Source organism: Rhinopithecus bieti, unplaced genomic scaffold (genome assembly GCF_001698545.2).
Source record: "Rhinopithecus bieti isolate Rb0 unplaced genomic scaffold, ASM169854v2 scaffold_79793, whole genome shotgun sequence".
NCBI lineage: Eukaryota > Metazoa > Chordata > Mammalia > Primates > Cercopithecidae > Rhinopithecus > Rhinopithecus bieti.
In genome coordinates, this window is record NW_016829883.1 from 488,613 (window position 1) to 511,035 (window position 22,423).

The following is a 22,423-nucleotide window of genomic DNA, read 5'->3' on the forward strand; positions in this document are numbered from 1 at the left end:
TCAGGGATTTACTGATAATCAGTTTTCTCTGGTGATTGAACCAGTAGTAAAATAAATAAAACCAGCTTCCTCTTTCTTCCTTCCTTTCTCTCTCCTTCCTTCCTTCCTGCCTGCCCTCCTTCCTTCCTTCCTTCTTCTTTTTCTTTTCTTTTCTTTTCTTTTTTTTTTTTTTTGAGACTGAGTCTCGCTTTGTCACCCAGGTCAGAGTGCAGTGGCATGATCTCGGCTCACTGCAACCTCTGCCTTCTGGGTTCAAAAGATTCTTCTGTCTCAGCCTCCCGAGTACCTGGGACTACAGGTGAGCACCATCACGCCTGGCTAATTTTTGTATTTTTAGTAGAGATGGGGTTTCACCATGGTGGCCAGGCTGGTCTTGAACTCCTGACCTTGTGATCCTCCCACGTCAGCCTCCCAAAGTGCTGGGATTACAGCGTGAGCCATTGCACCCGGCCCTCCTTTACTTCTTTGTTTATATTAGCTGGCATTGACTTTGACAGATGGGCAGGTGGTAGTTTGTGAGACTGAGACATGGCTCCTTGTATACCACTGTATTTGACAATGAGCTCAGCTCTTCATGCAGGGGCTTGGGGGCTCCTTTCTGTAATTCTAAAGCTTCTCCTGCATCTGAGAATGACATCTGTTGGGCTTCTTAGGGCCTCTGGTAGATATTTCCTTACAAGGAATGCATGCTGAATCTGAAGAGGTAGTTTAAAATGGCATTAAAGGCAGAACGTTTAGTCTAAGCCTGTTAATCACTGCATTCCTGTGCTCCCCAGATTCTGAAAATGTCAGGAAGTGAAAGACTAGTATGAATTTGGAGGTCTTGGCCTCTACTTGAGTAAGTATAGTACCTCCATTAATGTTCTTAGTCCATGGTGTGGGGTTATCACCAAAGGCAAATACTGCTACGGATGTAAACAGGAATTTTTCCATTTAGTAACCTCCATTTTTAGCTAGCCCTGTTACATCCTTGGCTTCTGGACTGTAGGAAAACAGTTCCATTTATTTCATCCTTTCCTCTGGAATGTTCTTAATCTGATGTTGGCAGATCCTGACCTCACTCCCTGCTCACTGCAGAGGGGCTGGCTTGGCTTATGCAGCAGGCCTCCCAGGGGAAGTTTCCAAGCCAATCAGAATGTCCTCTTTTAGTGTCTTTCCTTATACCTTAGGATACTGTCTGAATCAACAGAAATGCTGAATGAACCCTAGGTGGAGTGGAAGGGTAAGAGAGAGTATGCTCGCACTCTGAATTTTGTTTCCTGTGGACCTAACTCCAAGTTTTTAAATTAAGCCTGAATTTTTTTTAACTCTTTCTGCCATTTCCACCTTGTCTTACGGAAGTGTAACCCTAAGCAAATTATGGGCAATTGGAGGTAGGCATCAACTTTAGTTCCTGGGCAGTTCCTGAGAGTATTGGTTGAGGCCTGGCCTTTACCCTAGTGTTTGGTTTAATTCATCAGTGTACATTTCTCGTTCTTTTGAGCTGGCTTCTAGAAGCCAGGCAATTCAACTGTATAGAGCCTGTCAAATACCATAGCTTTTCAGATTTTTCTAGTTAATGGATCTCTGGGGTTACGGAGGGCACAGTCCCTCCATTTGCTGGCAATAGTTGGGTTGCTGGGAATGTTGGTCCCACTTCTGAGCTGACCCAGAAAGTATTAATATATCTCACTGTGGTGTGAAGTACAGACTGTCTTGTTCTCCTGAGGCTGAGGGTCTGCATTCAGGAAGAGGCTGCCTAATATAGACAACTGGGTTGTTTGTTTGCCATTGGCCCAGGGAAGACTAGAAGGTGGAGAAAGTCTAATCTGAACCCAGGATAGAATCCTATGTGAGAGATAAATTTGCTACTCTTTCAGTTGAAATTTGGACTCTGAATCCCAAGGGAAGGCACCAGTAGGTCAGTTAATACTTCTTGTTGAGGCTTGCAAAAGACACTGCATTTCTAATAAAGTGTTTACCTATCCAAAAGAGAGATCCTGATTTGGCATATAAAACTACTGCCTCTTCTGGTTATCTTTCATCACTTGCCTGAGTTTGAAAAGGTAATAAATGGTTTGTGTTTTAAGGAAAGAGGCTCTTCCCAAGACCTGAGGCTTTCTCATTCCTACCAGCTGGCCCCATTGCTAAAATGCTTTCCAGTGGGCTTGCTTCTGCCTGGCCAGCACCTGGGCTGCCCCAGCTTGTAATTAGCCTGCCTTTGCTTCATAAGCTTCCCAGGGTGTGGTTCTTCTTCTAAAAGCTTGTATGAATTGCTGTACTGTCTCTTTATAGTTTAAAAATGAATCCTTTTTTGTTCTTTGCAACTCATTTGCTTTTTTCTTTTCTTTTCTTTAAATTACTATTAACACCTGTTGATTCTTTTTTTTTTCTGATTGGCCTGTCACTGCATTCCTGCTCCCCCTCCCTCTAGCTGGGTTTGTCAAGTCGCCCATGTCAGAAACTAAGCTCACGGGGGACGCCTTTGAGCTGTACTGTGACGTGGTCGGGAGCCCCACGCCAGAGATCCAGTGGTGGTACGCAGAAGTCAACCGGGCAGAGTCTTTCAGACAGCTGTGGGACGGTGCTCGGAAGCGCCGTGTCACCGTAAACACCGCCTACGGGTCAAACGGCGTGAGTGTGCTGAGAATAACCCGGCTCACCTTGGAGGACTCTGGGACTTACGAGTGCAGGGCCAGCAACGACCCCAAGAGGAATGACTTGAGGCAAAACCCCTCCATAACATGGATTCGAGCCCAGGCCACCATAAGCGTCCTTCAGAGTGAGTCCAGCACCCTACAGTAGTAGTACTGTAGTCATTAGAGGTGGCCCAATGACCCTTCCCTTCTGCATCCTTTCCCTCTTCCCCAGTATGATCACTCACCCCACCCCTTGTCTTCGTTTTTTTTTCAAACCCATGACCCTTCTGGTTGTAGTGTATGAAAACATCTGTGGCAACTTTTTTTCTTCTTTTCTTTGCCGTCCTTTCTGCCTCCCTTATTCCCCAACCCTTCTCTGTGTCTTTCTTCTCAGGAACAAAGAACTTGAGGAAATCCGTGACTGTCCAAAATCATCTGTGTTGGGGAGAGTTGCGGGGGGAGAACTGGGAAGCTTAAAAAAAATTAAAACTCACAAAACCAGGCGGTCCAAGGAGGGTGTGTTGAAATGGTTTCTTTCCCTCCCCTTTGATTTTGTAGTAGGTTTCCTGCTATACTTTTGCTGATTTCTTCTCTGGTGCCTTTCTATTTTTGTTTCTTTCCCCAGTCTAACTACTTTTTATTTCTTCTGTTCTTCTGTTTGAAGCTCTCTAAGTAGCTGCCTTCACCTCTATGGTTTTAAGTTTGTGTCTGCCCAGCCTCTTCCCTTACTGTGACTTGGTGTCATCTTGTGATGGGAATGTTGCCATGGGTACAGTGTGGTGGTGTGTTTTGGTTGTTGGGTGGCATGTAAGCTTGGATATTTTCATAGTTCCAGCTCCTTTTCTTTTCTAAAACCGTGGCATTGCTTCTCTGATAACAGCCTTCTACTGCAGCAGTGTACTCCTCACTGGGCCTGCTAATTAGTCTCCTCTTTAAAAGCAGCCGCCTGGGACTTCCTTCATATGTTTTGCTATTAGGAGTCAGGTCACACTAAGCTGCAAATTATTATTTTTTAACCTATCACACTGTCTGGAAGTCAGAGTTGCAGTTGATTCCTGTTCATGGTTTGACTCTGATGAGTAGCTATTGGCACAGTGTGCTTTATCCCAGAGGATGGGAACTCCAGACATAGTGTGGGGACCACTCACTGGCCCTTTCTTTGTGTCTTGAAAAAAGAGGAAACTAACTTCCAACCTGGTTTCTCGAGGTGATGGGGTGAGCTGACCAGCTGGCTCAGAATCTTCCCCTTGTAGCAGGTATGTGTGAGACGTATGACACTGGGACTTTTGTGGCCACTTCTCTCTCTTTCTCAAAAGTGACTTGCTACCTTATGTTGGGAAGCAGAGGGAGGGAGAAGCCACCACAGAACCAATGTTCCTGGCCAAGAAGAGTTCTGGCCCCACATCAAACCTGGTTATAATTGAGGAGACATTCACTTTTGGAAAGATCCTCTGGGGTTTTCACCTTTTCTTTGAGGACACAATGAGAGATCTATAGCCAGTTCTAGCTTAAAGAGCTGATTGATCTAGAGAAAGTAAGACTAGTAAAATCTTGCTTTGATGAGGAATTCGGTAATACATAAAGTCGTAAGACATGGGCCTTGAGTCTATATACTTATATGGAAAACAGCAAATTAGTGTCTGTTCTTTGTAGCCACTTGAAGATCCCTATGGGTAAAAAAAGAGTCCTTTGTAGGGCAGTGGTAGGAGAGGCTGCTGCAGTTGGCACTGTTGAATCAGAGAACCTGCTTCTGGAAAGAGGAAAAGAAAACTGTGTCTATGTGAAAATGGGGAACATTAACCCAGTGATTTTTTTTTTTTTTTTTTTAACAATATTTCCCCCTGCACGCCTCCTTCTCCTGCCCCCCTTGCTCCTTTCCTTATAAAAGCAGAATTACCTACATGGCCACAAAGGTCTGTGGAAGTTTATAGATATGGACTGGGCTGGGCATTTGCACTTGTACTTCCAAGAGCCTGACTCATAGCTAGAATGGCCATGCCAAGGAGCTAGAAAAAGATGTGGCTTTGGGATACTGACCTGCCAATCCCAAGAATACGTAGGATTACCCCAGTTCACTTAGAGTTGTCTGCATGTGGTTGAACCAAATCTTGGCTAGACTCTCTTCAGACTTCCCCATCAGTCAGTTAACCCTAGTTAGCTGTTTTGGAGGGCCAGGAGGTTGGTGCTGCTGCTGCTGCTGCTGCTGCTTTTTTTTTTTTTTCAAACACCCTGGATCCAACTCTAATTGGATTGTTTTATGATCTCAGCATCCCAAAAGACATTGCCTCTATGGGGAGGTCAAGTGTTCTATCTAAGAATGACCTCCTGGTAGTACTTTCCCCAGAGCTCATTGAGTATGTAAGGCAGGAAGAGAAGTGTGCCCAGTTTTTAGGTATCTCTCTGGCCATATAGGGTAAGGGTCTCCTATCCACTGCTTTTAAATAGACATCAGTGGCAGGTAAACACATTTGAGCTTCTCCTAAATGTTCATCTCTCTTGGACTTTGACTGGGCAGCGCTTGGCCACAAAAATAAAAGCCCCATCTTCATCCTGGTGCAGAATGCAGATGAGGCACCATGGCCAAGGAACTTGGTGTAGCACTGTTTTTCATATACAGCAATCACAGGAGGCAGGTTACCCTACCCCACAACCCTCCTATGGTGCAGAATCATATTTAAACCTATTTAAATTATCCACTTGCTCCCAGCTGACTCTCTCCTGGATCTTTAACACTTAAGGGAAAAAGTGCTTTCCTTTGCCTTCCAAGAATTCTTGACAGAAAGTCTACCAGGTTGCTTTCATCAGCTTCTTAATCTCCCTGAGCTGCAGTGGTCATTTGCATCGCCACAGGTAAGAGTAGCATTTACTTTGGCCTCCTTGTATTTAAACATCTGGAAGCTCTTGGCCTCATTCTCAGAGTTTACCCTTTCTCAGTGCAATTTGAGAGGAATAGCCAGAAGGAGAGTCCCAAGTGGGACAGAAAATGAAATTGGATAATAAAAATTCAGTAAAAAACTAAAAGTGTGTTTGGGTTTTAATGTTGCCTTTATATTTTTTTAATTTCTCTTCTGTGGAGTACTGGTTCTATCTTTTCTCTTTTGTTTTGCTTGGTTTTGATTTTTCTTGGAATTGTGATGCTTTCTGCTGATGGTGTGTGTGCGCGCCTTCCATTGCAGGGTTTGCAGCCGTTTCTGCTCGACTTCTTAAGGCCCAGGGATTTGGCTTCTGTCCAGTGTGTCTTGGAAACCATGGGACACCACTGCGCTAACGTGTTTACATGCATCTGCTTCTGTCTTAGTGGCTGCTATGCCTCCATTATCTGTACATAGAGACCCTGTTTGATGTTACTGATAAGGACCAGTGCTGAATGGAAGATAACCGTTATCCTTTTGCCAAAGTTGGAAAATAGAACTAATTTGTTAATTGAGCAAACTTAAGGTTTTGCTTTATTACAAGTTTCTTCAAAGACATTAACTCTACAAATCAGAAATGTTACATCAGTTAGGAGGTCCTTAAGACATTACATTTTCCAGGTATCCCACGACTTTCCCATGCTTTCCCCCTCCCTGAATAGCAAGCAGCTTAGTTCACATGGAGGGAGAGAGTTCTTTCCTCAGGTTAAGGCTCAGCACAATACTGTATAAAATGGTGAGGGGAGCTGCTGCAGAGCTGTAGACAGGAAGTGGCTAGACACAGGGAAATGGGAAGTCAGTCAAGGGTTTCTGAGAGAGAATTGGAAAACAAATAGCAAATACCTCTTATTGTGGTTGGGAAAAGATGGTTAGTGTAGACTTAACCTGGAGATGTTTGATCAAAAGTAGAGAAAACTAAGCCTGGGGAAATAATGAAGACAAAGCACATTAACAAAAGACAACAAACCTAGAAATGTCTTGACTTTAATACAGTGATGGATTTCAAAGTGCTTTAAAGATGAAACTTTCAGGAATAATATAGAGTGATTTTAAGCATTTCTGTTCAATGTATTATAATATTTGACTCAAGTAGGTTATTTTTGTAGATAAGCTAGTGATCCCTGGTTATCTAAGCACAGAATAGAACCAGAGGTGAAGTATGCCCTAGGACAAAAGGTGGCGGGGGTGGTCTTGGGGCTGGGGGGCAGGGATAGAGAATTCAGTCAGATACGTCTTCTCGGCCCAGCTTTGCCATTAGTAATACTTATGGCCTTGCACAAATCGTTTCACTTTTCCAGCTCTTAAAATTTAAGAGTGGGATTCAATGAACTCTTAAGGGCCTTTCTAAAATTCTAGGAGCCCATAATACCAACACAATATTGCACTCTAGTTATATTTTCTCAGAATGGAATGTGTTTTAAAGTGCAATTCTGGAAAACAAAACAAAAAAAAACTTGTTTTGGGAATAAGTGTGGCTGGAGAGGAAGAACTGATGATGCTTTTTCAAGAATTTTGCCTCCACGAAATTTGGAAAATGCAAGTGACTTCCAATAGGAAGTATGCTTTTAGAATCCAGTGTCTTTTTTCTGCATAAATAATGGCCATGGCTGGTTTGCCATAGGTTTAACATTTAAATGTGGGGAAAGTTATACTTGTATTATCTAATTATTACTGTTCCAAGGCCCAGTGACACAATAGGGAGTATATTATAATAGGTATATAAATGATACGGCCTTTGTCTTCAGAACGACAAGGTGGAGCCTGGTTTTCTAATTGAATCCGAATTGTTTGGTGGTTCTTTTAAAAAGGTGGTATTCAAAAGCATAAGTGGATTGTTACCAGTACAAGCACCCGTAATACTCCCATTCTTTCACATCTAGGCCAACTGGTCTTCAGGCTGTTGTCTGCGCTAGTGGTCATTTGCTTATAATCATTGTTTTTCCTTTCTTGACTTCCTCCAAAGTGGTAAAGTGAAATTCCTCATGTGGTCCTGTCTGCCCTCCCTCTTTTCAAGTTTCCCCCTCCTACCCCGTCCAGTTCTCAGGCCAGGGCTACAGAGGATAGAAGGCTATTGCCCCCTATCATTGTGCACTCTTATTACAGAGCCAAGGATTGTCACCAGTGAAGAGGTCATTATTCGAGACAGCCCTGTTCTCCCTGTCACCCTGCAGTGTAACCTCACCTCCAGCTCTCACACCCTTACATACAGCTACTGGACAAAGAATGGGGTGGAACTGAGTGCCACTCGTAAGAATGCCAGCAACATGGAGTACAGGTGAGAAGGGTGGGCAGCTCCTGGGAAGGTGGGAGGGAGTGTGGCTGAGCTTACTTGACATTCGTAATCTATAGTTGTGCCATGCAGGAGGGACATGAGATATATTTGGCTCTCCCTTGGAGAGTCCATTCCAGTATATCTCAGGTAAGGCCCAGTGGTCTAGAAAAGATTCCCAAAGGATTCTAATGAGCAGCCAGATTTGAGAACCATAGATTATCCCCTCACTATAATCATAGAGAAACTGAGGCCATGAAGTAGTGATTTGTTCAGGGTAACAATACTAGTCAATAGGAGAGTCACACTTAGAATGTAGTCTCTTTGCCCAATCCAGTCAGATCGAAGTTAGGTTTGAAGAAACAGATTGAAGTCTGCTTTGTGACTGTAGAGCAAGACATCTCCCTAAGCCATCTTTCCACTGGGTAGATTTCCTAGTGAATTCCCTTTTAGGAGTGTGTAACATCACTGTAACCTGATAAGGACCAGCGGATGCAGGGCTCTTGAATGATCTGGAGTGAGGATGGTAGCCTGGAAATATCCTTTGAAGAAAGAAGGGTATTTGCTGGCTAGAGTTAGCCAGCACCCAAATATTTGGTGCTTTTTGGAATATCTAGAACACATGGCACCCCATGTTTCAGAATAGTTTGTTCCTGGTTGAAAACTGTCTGGAAAAGAATCAGCTAATCCTGCTTAGAAGGTTAATGCAGTGCAAAGAAAGAGAGCACTGAAGTGAGACCAGGAAAGCCCGTGTACCCGTGATGGCAAGGGCATTCTGCAGGATATTGCAGCATTGAGACCTTTTCACACCCCTTATTTCGTTGATCCAAATGAATCTGTGGCTCCTCCTTTTTTCCCAAGCAAGGAAAGAGTGACTCTTGGCTGCTTTAAGGCCAAATACTGTATTTAGTAAGTTCTAGAACCAAGGCTAGGTTCCAGGTCTTCTGATTTTCTAGAAATTTTTCTAGAATTGCTTTTATTTTATCTGCTATGCCATTCGTTTAGTGGCAAGGTAGTTAACCTATCTCCACTGTAGTTTCTTCTGATAAAAAAAAGTTAGAAATTTAGCCTCAGCGGTTTTCCTCATAGTTTGGAAAGGATTAATCAAATAAAATTGTTAGGTGGAATGAAAAGCATTTTTTTCTTGTTCTGTCCATTAGTTTTACAGACTTGATTTTTTGTTGTTATTTTATTGAGACAGGGTCTGGCTCTGCCTCCCAGCCTGGAGTGCAGTAGTGCGGTCTCAGCTCACTGCAACCTCTGCCTCCCGGGCTCAAGCCATCCTCCCCAGTAGCTGGGACCACAGGTGCACGCCACCACACCCGGGTAATTTTTTTTTGTATTTTTTGTAGAGACTGGGGTTCACCGTGTTGCCCAGGCTGGTCTTGAACTCCTGAGTGTAAGCAGTCTTCCCACCTTGGCCTCCCAAAGTGCTGGATTTACAGGCATGAGCCACTGTGTCCAGCCTCAGACTTGTTTTTTATAATACCTCCTTTAAGATAGCAGACATCCAATCATGTTTCTCTTGGGTCTTGTACTATTGCCTGCAAAGTGTTAAGCTTTAACTTCATGAAGTTTCAGCCTGACTTTATAAAATGCTTCTTCTCTCTTTTTTTTCCCCTCAACTTATTTGAAGCTCTCCAAGGGTGTTGTGTATCTCTAGAGTTTTTCAGGGATTCTACATTTTGTGGAGTAACAACTGATGGGTTCCTTGGGCTACTTAATAAGTCAGCCTGAAGAGCCGATTTCAGAACCCTGCTTCTGCCCAGCCTGTAGGGGATGTTATCCCTTTGCTTTAATTTCTTGCTAATAGCTAGTCCAAGAGAATGGTGTGGGGAGATTTTGAGCCTATAGGCATGTACTCAAGTGTAGGAGTTCTCTTCCCAAGTATTTCTCAAAGAACTTAGAAGTCTAAGAACTTCAGTCTTAAGTTCAGGGCTGAGTTTGAGGAAGGAGCAGCAGCTTTTTCTTCAGGGCTTAGACCCAAAGAACTTTAGTTTAAGCCCTGAAGAAAGAGCTGCTGCTCCTTCCTCAAACTCTGGAACGCTTGTTTGATAAGAGCAGCTGACTTGTCTGTTTTCCAATTGGGAGCATACAGATTTAAGAAGAGGCATCGTGTCACATTGAGAAGACACCTTGACTGCTTCTCGCAGAATATTGTGCTGCTATATGGATATCTTGAGACAGTCCTGGGGATAGGCTATGTCTCTCCTTGTCCATAGTCTCTTAATCTGTGTTTCCTTTTTGGAATGAGCAATATAAGATGGATAAATGCATTAGGCCAGTGAGTGGTTGAGTTTAGGAGTTTTTCTTAGACATTAAATAGTGCAGTAGAGATTTGACCATCACAAGTATCATATTTTAACCCCTAAGCAAAAGAGCCAGAGCTCAGCCCTATATAAACATTTATCCTCTGATCTGGAGGCTGCTGTTTTTCTTTTTTCTGTAATTACTCACTGACCTTTCTGCACATGTTTGGTGTATGTGCTTGTAGGCCAGAGTGTACTGAGTTGATGTGTAGTTGGCCCTCAGGGGCAAGAAAGCTTGTTTGGGATCACCCTGTGTGTGTGATTGAGATGAAGTGCTGTTCTGGCCATATATACTACTTTTTCTTTTTTTCTTTTTTTTGAAACAGGGTCTTACTCTGTCACCCAGACTGGAGTACAGTGGCATGATCATGGCTCACTGCAGCCTTGACCTCCCAAGTTCAAGTGATCCTCCCGCCTCTTAGCCTCCCGAGTAGCTAGGACTATACGTGCACCACTATGCCCAGCTAGTTTTTTAATTTCTTGTAGAGACAGGGTTTCGTCATGTTTACCAGGCTGATCTCAAACTCCTGGGCTCAAGCAGTCCACCCACCTCAGCCTCCCCAAGTGCTGGGATTACGGGTGTGAGCCCCAGCGCCTGACCCATACACTCTTCTTACAGTCCTTCCTGTCACTCTGCTTAACTTGATCTGAATCTGTGCACATATTCACTCTGTGTTCACTCAGTAATTCATTCATTTATTCATTCCCCTGTTGTATTCCAGGCACCAGGCGAGGTGCTCGGTATGGGGTAGTATGCCGAATAAACAGTGTCTATCCACATAGAACTTGGTCTCTTGGGAAGCTGGACATTAATCAAGTAATCACATAAATACATAATCACACACATGATAAGTACTGTGAAGAAGTACAGAGTAGTATGAGAGAGAATGTTGTGGAAAGGGATGACATTTAGATTGGGGCTGGAATAAACTGACATGTAAGCCAAGACCTGATGGAAAAGGAGTTAGGTAGACTAAGGGACAAGAAGAGCATTCTCTGTAAAGGAACATCTTGTGTGGAGGTTTTGAGATGGGAACAAGCTTGGTGCTTGAAAAACTGAAGAGAGACCAGAAGAGCTAGACAGTGGCATGGGGTGAAGCTAGGGATATAGACAGGGGCCAGATCATGTAGGGCCCTGGGGTTTATCATAAGACTTTTTGCTGCATGTCTATGGCTGATGCTCTGATGGCAGATTTTTTTCTTTTTCTTTATGCTTGGGTCCTGTTAGCGAGTAGACTTGTGGAAAGGCATGCTACTAAAGGACAAGGTAGGAAGAACAGAACTACCAAAACAAGGTCTTTGGAGAAGCTCAGAAAACTTGTGCTTTTGTTTGTTTGTTTCTCTTCTTGTTTATCTAACTGGAACCACCAGGTGAACAAGAGGTTTTTAGTGATTTTTGTTATTTGCTTTCGTTTTTCTGAGATAGAGTCTTGCTCTGTCGCCCAGGCTGTAGTGCATTGGTGTGATCTCGGCTCACTGCAACCTCTGCTGCCCGGGTTCAAGTGATTCTCCTGCCTCAGCCTTCCAAGTAGCTGGGATTACAGGCGTGTGCCACCACACCCAGCTAATTTTTTTATTCTTAGTAGAGACGGGGTTTCAGCATCTTGGCCAGGCTAATCTTGAACTCCTGATCACCCGTCTCAGCCTCCTAAAGTGCTGGGATTACAGGGGTGAGCCACCACACTCAGCTGTGATGGTTTTATACTGTATATCTGAATATAAGCTATAGTACTTTGGACATCCTTCTATTTTGATTACTTCTTTTGCATTTTGTTTCTCCCAATAGACCAGAGCATCCTAAGGTTAGGGACCATGTTGCCATTCCATCTTTGTATTCTTGGCACCCTGTAAAGAGCAAGACATTAATGTTTTAGGATGCATAGAGAGGGATTTTTGCTTTTAGTTAGAAGGAGGTGAGTTGCATTGAGGGTTTGGAGAGCAGGATCCCGGATTGCCCCTTTGATTCTCCTTCTGTTGTATATTTTGACCGTTCCCAGTTTCCTCACTTGGTTTTTCTTCTCATCTCTGCAGGATCAATAAGCCGAGAGCTGAGGATTCAGGCGAATACCACTGCGTATATCACTTTGTCAGCGCTCCTAAAGCAAACGCCACCATTGAAGTGAAAGGTACAACCCAGCAGAGGCTGTGGTGTGAGCCTCTCACTCTCCTTCCAAGACAGTACCTTGGTCTGGAGTCCCAGTCTTCAAGCTCCTCTTCTTTCCATGTCAAGACACAATTTAATGTTATGGTTAGGCCACAGGCTCAGGAGCCTGGCTGCCTGGGTTTAAATTCCGACCCCAAAATCTACTAGCTGTGTGGCCTTGGTGGTTTACTAACTTCTCTTTGCTTCCTTTTCCTCATTTTTAAAATGAGGATATCAGCAGTACTTACATCATGGGTTTGTTAGGAGGATTAAATAAGTTAATAGATTGAACTACATATAATTGCTGTTTTATATGTCAAAATGTTTCAATGTTGGCAGCTCCTATGGCCCAAGGCTTTGTAAAGCTCTTAGGTCAGTGCCTTACAAGTATGATTACATAGGTCTTCTGTGGGCCAGCAGGATTGAGGGGGAAGGTACATTGGGTACAGTGTGCAGAGTGGACATCAGCTGTTTGTAGATAATTCATTAGAATTGTAATAGAAACCTTTGAAAGATGAGGCAGTAGTAGAAAGTTCCAAGAAGGGCAAACAGAACTATAAAAGTTGGAGCTACCCAACATCATAAATTTCACCTTTCCTATGTTATTTCAGAGAAGCATCTGAGACCCAGAAAAGTGAAACTTCTAGCTCTCTGTCACACAGTGAGTTTGTGGCAGAGCTAGTCTAGAACACAGGTCTTGACCCCCAATCCAGTGTTTTTTCTACTCTCACAAAATGATCATGAGGAGGCAGGGCTACTGTTTGAGGTCAGGTTTTCTATTTTCAGTCTTTCTCATTTTGCTTAGTAAGGACACCGACTTGTTCTTTAAATCCATAGAGTTATCCCTGGAAGCTAGAAGGACAAATTTAGGAGAAGGAAAGGGCCCATATAATAGGTATTCAGGTCTTCCTAAAATATTTGTGAGATTAAGAATGCAGATTCAAGAAAGGCTTAGACATATTCAAGGTTTCCATTATATGGTGTTATTAAATGAAAGTAATATCTTGGTGACACAGCCCTCACTTGTGAGTTAATGTAGGGATGGCCACTGCCTCCTCCGTCTGCCAGTTTGGTTCTGAATGCCTAAAGGAGTTACAGTTACAGGTCACAGTGGGCCAGATAACTTGGCATTTCAGTTTTTCAGTGGCTTTTCTTGGAGAAATCTTGGTTTCTACCCATTTTAGAAGAATGCCACATGTATTCAACATGAGGATGAAGGATGTGGGAAACATTTTCTCTAAGCCAGTGAGGGCGTTCCCCAGCCTAGGTGAGCTGAATTGTGCAGGGAGACTTCTCTGTGAGACTTGAGGCCCTGCTGCATTCCTGGCTGAGCCTTTGGCACAAAGTCCAAGTGCAAAGAGGCAGGGTGGGTGAGGGAGGGAAAGAGTGGGGTGTCTAGTTCATTGTGCTCCCCAAACCTGAGATAATTAGTCCTAACTAACTGTAATTGTTAGTGACTTTGAGTTAATGATTTTTAAATAGCACTTTCAAGAGGGAAAACCGAAATGGTTTTTCCATCTGTTTGGCTGCTTAAGAAAGTGGGGTTTAGTGGCCCTAGAGGCATCTTTCTTCATATTCTCTTCAGCAGGTAGGAAGCAGCAGTTGCCAGGGTCAGAGAATAGGATGCTGTAGGCCAGGAGTATTATCAGAGCAAGTTACAACTTACGTGTTATATTCAAGGTGCTTACTGTGCACTGTTGCATTCTCACTGTACAAATAGCCCTATGAGGAAGGTGAGGCAGGTGGTGGTATCTTGGTTTTACAGAAGTAGACCTTGAGAGAATTCTGTTTTATAAATAACCTAAACCATATTCTGGACCACCTTGTATAGATACACTGTGTGTTTCTCTCTCAAGAAAATTTGTAAAGAATTCTATTCTGTCTTCTCTCCCCAACACCTGGATAGAAAAGAGCTGAATGTTTAATGTCTTGTCTTCCAAGTTATGGATAGTTGAGTCTGGTAAAGACTGTGAACACTTCACTTTTTCAGTATATGTTTTTAAAGGTTTGCCATAGGCCCAGGATCATATTCTGAGCTCACTTCCAGTTGTGGTTGGGGTAGAAAAACTGCCTTGCATTTAGAGTAGTACATGTCTGTATGTTAGTTCCCAAAACATTTTAATAGAAACTCACATTTTATTCCCTTAGTGTCTCTGGGGTGGTGATAAGAGACAGTTATCTTTTTATAGCTGTAGCAATTTGAAAAATCTGCTGAGTAATAGAGAGTTAAGAGGTGGTTGTACTTGAGAGCAAAGAGGTTCCGAGAACATCAGTGGCCTCTTGGCTGAAAGGAATCTGAGTATCTTCCTGTGTGGCTTAGAGAAAATGTTTTCCCACATCCTTCATCCTCATGTTGAATCAGCACATCAGGGCATATAATTCAGACCATGCTATATATTTCTTCAGCGTCTATTCTGCTGTCAGCCATTTATTTCCTATATGCCTTTTCCTGTCTTTCAGAACATTTCTGGGGTGGTGTTTGGGCTCAGCACTGTGGGAAGTGATTTAGCCTAGCCGGGGACTGGGCATTATCTGTCAGATTACCAAACCTTGAGTTATCTGTGGTCTACAAAAGAAAAGAAGGCTGCAGGAACCAGAGAGAGGGATGGTGGCCTGGGAACAGAGCCAAGATGGTCATGTTTTTTAACCAAAGCCTGTAGATCTCCGTCAAGAAAATTTGGAGGATAGGAGTTATCTACATGTAGTGGGGGAGGCCATGTATCTGAAGCAGGTTTTTAAATTCTCTTCCTCTTTTTTTTTTTAAAGGACACAATGTGACATAGTATAAACAGGAAGATACTGTCGAGGGTTACGTTTCTCAGGTATTCGGCAGGTGATCTGCACAGATGTGGAGAAGGAAGATGGACCTGGGCGGGTTAGGAGAGGGAAGACAGCAGTGATGAGGCCCTAAAGCCCCGCCTCCCTGGGGGTCCACTCAGCTAACACTGAGGAGGCATCTCTATCCTCAGCTTGTGACTCTTCAGAGGCTGTGATACCAGAGAGTGCACACCTTACAGGGAATTCATGAATGAATAGATGTTGAAATTTTCTATCCCTATAATTTTTCAACCTTTTGCCCCTTACTCTTTCCCTCTTCTCCTTCCTTCCTTTTCTAAAATTAAAAATAAAAAAAGTGCTCACAAAAAAGCAAATTGAAAATCCGGATATCATTTACAAAGTAAAAAGAAAAAAACCGCTCTCATGACTCCCAAGCACTATCCTTATCCCTTAACCATTTTGATGTAGTACAGGAAAGAAGGAGTTTGAATTTTATTGCTGTTTTTGGAAAAGGATTTTGTTGGTCACCCAATCCTCTGCAACAGATATGTCACTGCCTCTTGTGAGAAGCACATCTCAGCCCAGAAGGGGCTTGAGCCTGTTGTCTTACTAGGTTCATCTCACCCTCCTCATTGGACATTTCAAATCCGTTTCAGTCATTTGGTTGCCGTGAGAGCCAGGATTGATCTTGTTTTTCTCCTCCCTACTCCTTAGCTTTCTCTATATTTGACTATTAAGAATAAAGGTTAGGATTTCTATAAGTGGCCTTGCCCTGCCTTCCTATTTCCTACTCTGTCATGGTACGTTACAAATGACGTATTAATCCAGACTGGCCAAGGCAAGTGTGGTGGGGATGAAGATCATTGTGAAGAACAGTGATACACAGACCACATTCGCACGGCACTTTCAGCATGCACAGCATCTCCACCATCCTTTCTTCACTGACAGTCAAGAAAGGCAGCTAGTGAGGATGCGTGGAGGATGTGACATCCTTTAGGTCAGAACTGATGTCAAAGCAACCTGCTTCTGACTCAGAATTGCCATGACTTGAGAAGTCTTTGAAGGCATAATAATACAAAGCTGCTAGGGCATTTTGAACATTAACTTCAGCCCAAAAACCATACCTGCACTTTGTTTTCCTCTCTTCAGGGTGCCACCCTGACTTTCCTTAATAACAATAAGAATAGCTAACATTATTGCACGCTTACTGTGGGTCAGGCACTGTGCTAGGTGCATTATTTGTTCCTTTTCCCTCCTTTAGTCTCCACAACTCTATGGGATAAGTGTGATTATTATCTCCACTTCCCAGGTGAGAAAATTGAGGCTTGAGGGAATAACTGGCCCAGTGTCACAGAGTTTACTGGTGGAGCCAGGGTTCTCACTCAGGCACCCTAGCATTATATCCTGTGCTCCTAACACCAAGCCATGGTGCTCTGTTGAGCATGTAACATTTAAAAGGCCTTGACTAAGAGTTAAGAGAAATGTGTTCTAATTGTGGTCCTGCCATTAAACACGGTGTGACTCTGACCAGTCACTTCCCTTCTCTGGGTCTCAAGCTTCCTGAAGTGCATGATGAAGTAGAATGAGATAGCTCATCTTCAAGGTTCCTTTGTTCTGTGTGGCTCTGATGGTCTGGGTTCCCTTATGTGGACAGAGAGGAGAGGTTGTGTATTAGGGTTTCCTAGAGGGACAGAACTTACAGGAGAGATATATATATGGGGGTTTATTAAGTATTAACTTACACGGTCACAAGGTCCCACAGTAGGCTGCCTGCAAGCTTGAGGAGCAAGGAAAGCCAGTCCGAATCTCAAAACTGAAGAACTTGGAGTCCATTGTTTCAGGGCAGGAAGCATCCAGCACAGGAGAAAGATGTAGGCTGGGAGAGGTTGGTTATTGAAGGAAGTGATTTCCAAGACCATTTTCCTAGTGTTACTGGAAAATTTCAATTTGTCAGTTTCTCAGCTTGGAAAAGTCACCTGAATGACTCCCACACCTCTACCCACTCATCTCCTTGTCTTGTGGTGGGGGTATCTGACCTCCAGTACTGGTGCCAGGAAAGGTGATAGAACAGTGGTCTTCAATTTTGATTTCATTCATATGAACTGTGGCTTGGGCATCAGATTAAGGCACATCAGGTGATTATGGTGTACAGCCAGGGTTGAGGATCACTGTCTTCGAGGAAACTTCTACACCTCTTACTCAGTGGTTTCACCTGCAGAAGGAGGCACCTGTCCTAGACTGCTGTAGTGTTCACAACCAATGATGAATCTGCTGTGGGTGGAGAGTGCTTGTTGAGCCAAAAGCCTGCATCCTTCTTGCTTCTGTCTTGACCAGTCTCATATTCCTTCTTGGGCATAGCTCTTGGCAAGCAGTAAATCTTCACTCTCCCATTGCCTTAAGCCAAGTGTTCATTTTGTCCACCACAAAGATAGGTGTTTTTGGGATTTGATAAGGTTGTATGAAGGAAGCAAATAGATCGTGAATGCAGAATCTCTGTGTTTACTTGGAAACAGCCTACTCATTGACAACACCTTTAAGGATAGATTTTCTTTGAAAATGAATTGCTAGGTTATGAACATGCTTTAAAAAGTGAGCACCAAGGCCGGGCGCAGTGGCTCACGCCTGTAATCCCAGCACTTTGGGAGGCTGAGACCGGCAGATCACGAGGTCAGGAGTTCAAGACCAGACCATCCTGACCAAGATGGTGAAACCCTGTCTCTACTACAAAATACAAAAATTAGCCAGGTGTGGTGGCGGGCGCCTGTAGTTCCAGCTCACAGAGGTTGCCGTGAGCCGAGATTGTGCCAGTGCGCTCCAGCCTGGGCGACAGAGCGAAACTCCGTCTCAAAAAAAAAAAAAACAACAAAAAAAAAACTGAGCACCAAATAAGCTGTGTCTGTAAAGAGGTCTTATATGTTGATCGCTTTCTTAAGTCTGTTCTGTTAACTTCATTTAATGTCATCTGAAACATGCTTCCGTGGCCTGAGTTGACAGTTTCTCCAGCATCCAGCCTGGCCTAGAAGCTGACCCTTTGCTCTTAGTGCCCCAGGTTGGGTAGCAGAGGGTACTAAGGAACATGTATTTGTCCTCAGCCGGAGTCCCAGACTGCCCAGATAATGAAATTGGGTCAGGTGCCGTTGGGTAACTGAGACTATTTTGGGACCCCTGTGTTGCTATTTATTAGGATACTGGAGGGATATCCATTAACCATTGTGACTAGAATATGTAATGAACAAGGCCAGAGAATGAATGAATTCCTGAGTGAATCAGAGATCTCTTCTAAGGGTCTTTTTGTTAACTTTGTAGCTCCTACCCTTCGCTCTTACCACTTAGTCTGTGCCCCACTAAGAGGGTAAAGGGAAGCTCAGAGTATTGTCTCTGTCTCCTTCAGGATATGAAGGTTTAGTTAGACGCTCAGACCTGCTTTTGGACCAACAAAACCTGGTTAAGCAGTCCCTTATTAAATGGCAAGCCCATAGAAGGTGAGGCACTAAAATAGGCCATTAATCAGATAATTTATCAGTATCTGACCTGATTAAACCTTATTTTTAGAGCTATAAACAAAAGTCCTGTTGGTATCAGCAAATGGGGAGAGCACATAGTAATCAGTATCTTTGATTTCTTAGAACTAATGACAGAGTCCAAACCTTAGCCTTTCCTTTCCCCGATTGATGTTTAAATGCTTGACCCTAAATTCCAACCATGTTCTAGATTAGTACAGAGATGTAATTTAATCCTCACAAGACCTCTGAAACATGTATTACTCTCATTTTACAATACTAAAACTCAGAGATTTGACGTGATCTGCCCTGGGTTACCCAGTTGGTGAGTAATAAAGTTGAGATCGAGTCCAGAATTCCATGTTTTCAGGTCTGAAGCTCTGCTCTTTACGCTGTACTAATACAGAATAAAATCTGACAGGTATATCAGTTATGCTTTGGGTCTAAGGTGTTTTAGCACATCTACAAGTAAAGATAACTTTTGGGCTATTTGCTCTGCAGTTACCAGTAATGCATGTGTGTGTGTGTGTGTGTGTGTGTGTGTGTGTGTGTGTAGAGATACACACACACACATAAAAATATACATATAAATATATATATATATATTTTAAATTTTACTTTAAGTTCTGGGATACATGTGCAGAACGTGCAGGTTTGTTACATAGGCATACATGTGCCATGGTGGTTTGCTGCACCCATCAACCCATCATCTAGCTTTTAAGCCCTGCATGCATTAAGTATTTGTCCTAATGGTCTCCCTCCTCGCATGTTGTATATTTTTATTTTTGTAGACTCTGTTCTAGTTTATTTCCCCTCAGTATGTTAAAGTACAAAAAGCATGGTCTCTGGATTCAGACAACCCTGAACTTGGATTTTAGCTTTACCATTTAAACATTAAGTTACTTTTCCAAACTTGAGTTTTCCAATTTTAAAAAGTGGGGTAATGTCTTCTTCATCAATTGGTATATTTGTATCTATTCTTACAAATATGTGTAATAAATTACCCCAAAACTTAGTGGCATAAAATGATAAGCACTTATCACCTCACAGTTTCTGTGAGTCAGTAATTAGGGAGCAGCTTAGTGGGGTGTTCCCGCTTGGGGCCTTTCCTGAGATTTCTGTCAAGCTGTTGGCTGGAGCTGCAGTCATCTGAAAGCTTGACAGAGCTTGGAGGATCCACTCCATGTGTACAACTCACTCACATGGCTCTGTAGTGCCCTCAGTTCCTCAGTGTGCCGGCCTCTCCATTGGTTGGTTGAGTGTCCCCCAGTATGGCAGCCACCCTTTCCCAGAGTGTCGAATAAAGAGGGGAAGTGGTGTTCTCCTCCTCCCATACACCAAGGCAGGAGTGAAGACTGTTTGAGCCCCTTTCCCAGTCTGGGCCTTTAAGTCTGGGTCCTTTCAGAATAGTGACTTTTCAGAGGCAGTGCAGCTGCTAACTCAGCTTTTAGCATTCTAGATGGTTCTAATGTACAGTCTTGGAAATGAGTCCCCAAAGCAAAAGCTGATAGTACTGAATTCATAGTACTATTGCCAATAACTGACCCAAAGTGGGTGTCCTCTTTGGGTCAAAGGAGAGTGAAAATGGGAAAATGTACCACATATAAGCTGATATCTGAAATTTATATCTCTAACATAGAACATTCCCCTGAGCTCCAGACTTGCTATTTTACTACCTACTTGATATTTTTACTTGGATGTTAAATAAGTATTTTTTTTTTTTTGAGACCGAGTCTTACTCTGTCGCCCAGGCTGGAATGCAAGGGCATGATCTTGGCTCACTGCAACCTCCACCTCCCGCGTTCAAGCGATTCTCTTGCCTCAGCCTCCCAAGTAGCTGGGATTACAGGCACCTGCTACCATGCCCAGCTAATTTTTGTATTTTTGTAGAGACGGGGTTTCACCATATTGGTCAGGCTGGTCTCAAACTCCTGACATTAGGTGATCCGCCCATGTCGGCCTCCCAAAGTGCTGGGATTACAGATGTGAGCCACCGCACCTAGCCGTATGTTAAATAAGTATCTTAAACTTACCATGTTCTTCTAGACCTTGACCTTCTGGTTTTTACCGCCACTATTTCTCTTGTCTTTTAACAAAACAAAGATTAAGCAAACAAAAAACACTCATTCTTTTGCAAAATCTTCCTCATCTTAGTAACTGTCAACTCCATTCTCGTAGTTACTCAGGCCGAAACCTTGGTGTCATCCTTGACTCCTTTTCTTCTCACAATCCACATCCAATCTATTAGCAAATAGGTTAACTCAACCTCCAGAATATGCCTGGCATCTCACCATTTCTCGTTATTTCCACTATGACTGCCCCTGTGGAAACCAGCCTCTCCCTTGCCTGGGTTACTTTAATAGCCACCTGCTCGGTCTTGCTTCCACTGCTGTCTCTGCCATTCTTGTTCACATAGTAGCCACGGGGAGCCTGTTAAAACACACCCATCATGTTATACCTGCACATAGTATTCACCAGGGGCTTCCCGGCAGACTCACTGTAACTGCCAGAGTCATGATGGTGGCCTACAAAGTCCTGCTTAATCTGGGTCCCCAGTCTCTCTGATTTCTTTTATCTCCTGCATTCTTCTCCTTGCTTACTATGTTTCAATCAAATCCTCTTTGCTGTTCCTTGTACATAACAAGCACAGTCCTACCTCAAGACCTTTGCATTTCCCTCGACCCAGAGTGTTCTTCCTACAGATATGTGTGACCTACTCCCTTCTTTTCTTTTTTGCCGGGAGACCAGAGTTTTACTACTATTTAAATCGGTCTCCCCTAGCTTTCAGGGAGCAGAGTTTCTAAGGAAACTTGGTGGGTGGGGCGAAGCCAGTGAGCCAGGAGTGCTGACTGGTTAGAGATGAAATTGTAGGGAGTCAGGAGCTGTCCTCTTGTGCTCAGTCAGTTCCTGGGTGGGGGTCACAAGATCAGATGAACCAGTTTATTGATCTGGGTGGGGCCAGCTGATCCATTAAGTGCAGGGTCTGCAAAATATCTCAAGCACTAATCTTAGGAGCAGTTCAGGGAGGGTTAGAATCTTGTAGCCTCCAGCTGCATGACTCCTAAACCATAATTTCTAATCTTGTGGCTAATGTTAGTCCTACAAAGACAATCTAGTCCCCAGGCAAGAAGGGGGTCTATTTTGGGAAAGGGGTGTTACCATCTTTGTTTAAACTATAAGTTTCTCGCAAAGTTAGTTCTGCCTGCGCCCGGGAACGAACAAGGACAGCTTGGAGGTTAGAAGTAAGATGGAGTCAATTAAGTTAGATCTCTTTCACTGTCTCAGTCATAATTTTGCAAAGATGGTTTCAGTCCCTCCCTTTGGGTTTTAAAACACCTTAATCTTAAGGTGTAGGCTCTGAAGATGGGAAAAGGCCTTCGATCACTCTGGCTTCTTCCTGCTGATAGGGGACGTAGGTGGGAATGGGAGTGAACCCCAAACTGAGAAGAGCGGAACCACTTTGTAACTGTCTGAGTGTACTCATGCAGACTTGGCTGGGATTTCAGGGCTTGTGTGGGAAAAACATTACTACTCTCATCTGTAGTTTTACTGCAGTGTTTAAGTGAACAGCCTACTATAAGGTAAATAATGAGTCCTAGGATGAGGAGCACAGTTCCCAATTTTAAAAGCAAAGATTTGAAAGCATTAGTCTGGGGACTTCTAACCCACAAAGAATTTAGAATTTCATCTGAACTGCAGGAAAAAACCTCTAGAACAGTTAACAACAGTATACTATAGTTTTTCTTTTGAAGCATAATTTTTCTCTCTCTAGTCCCCATTTTTATTAAAAACAAATCATGATAGAACTAATTTGTTTACAAAATAAACTTTAGTCTTACTGTACTTGGCCTGATTATTTGCATAAAGTGCAGCAAGAATAATTATTTTTCACTT

General features: G+C 43.3%; 1 protein-coding gene across 4 annotated transcripts in view; it reads left to right on the forward strand.

Moving 5' to 3' along the window:
* NPTN (neuroplastin) overlaps nt 1–22,423 on the forward strand; it is a 74,583-nt gene that overhangs the window by 35,025 nt on the left and 17,135 nt on the right. For 2 of the 4 annotated variants that reach the window (XM_017865117.1, XM_017865115.1), the window contains exons 2-4: nt 2,414–2,761; nt 7,634–7,805; nt 12,140–12,234. In XM_017865117.1, the coding sequence (XP_017720606.1) occupies nt 2,414–2,761; nt 7,634–7,805; nt 12,140–12,234 (615 nt within the window). The remainder of the gene's footprint in view (nt 1–2,413; nt 2,762–7,633; nt 7,806–12,139; nt 12,235–22,423) is intronic. The other 2 variants (XM_017865119.1, XM_017865118.1) reach the window with 1 other exon arrangement.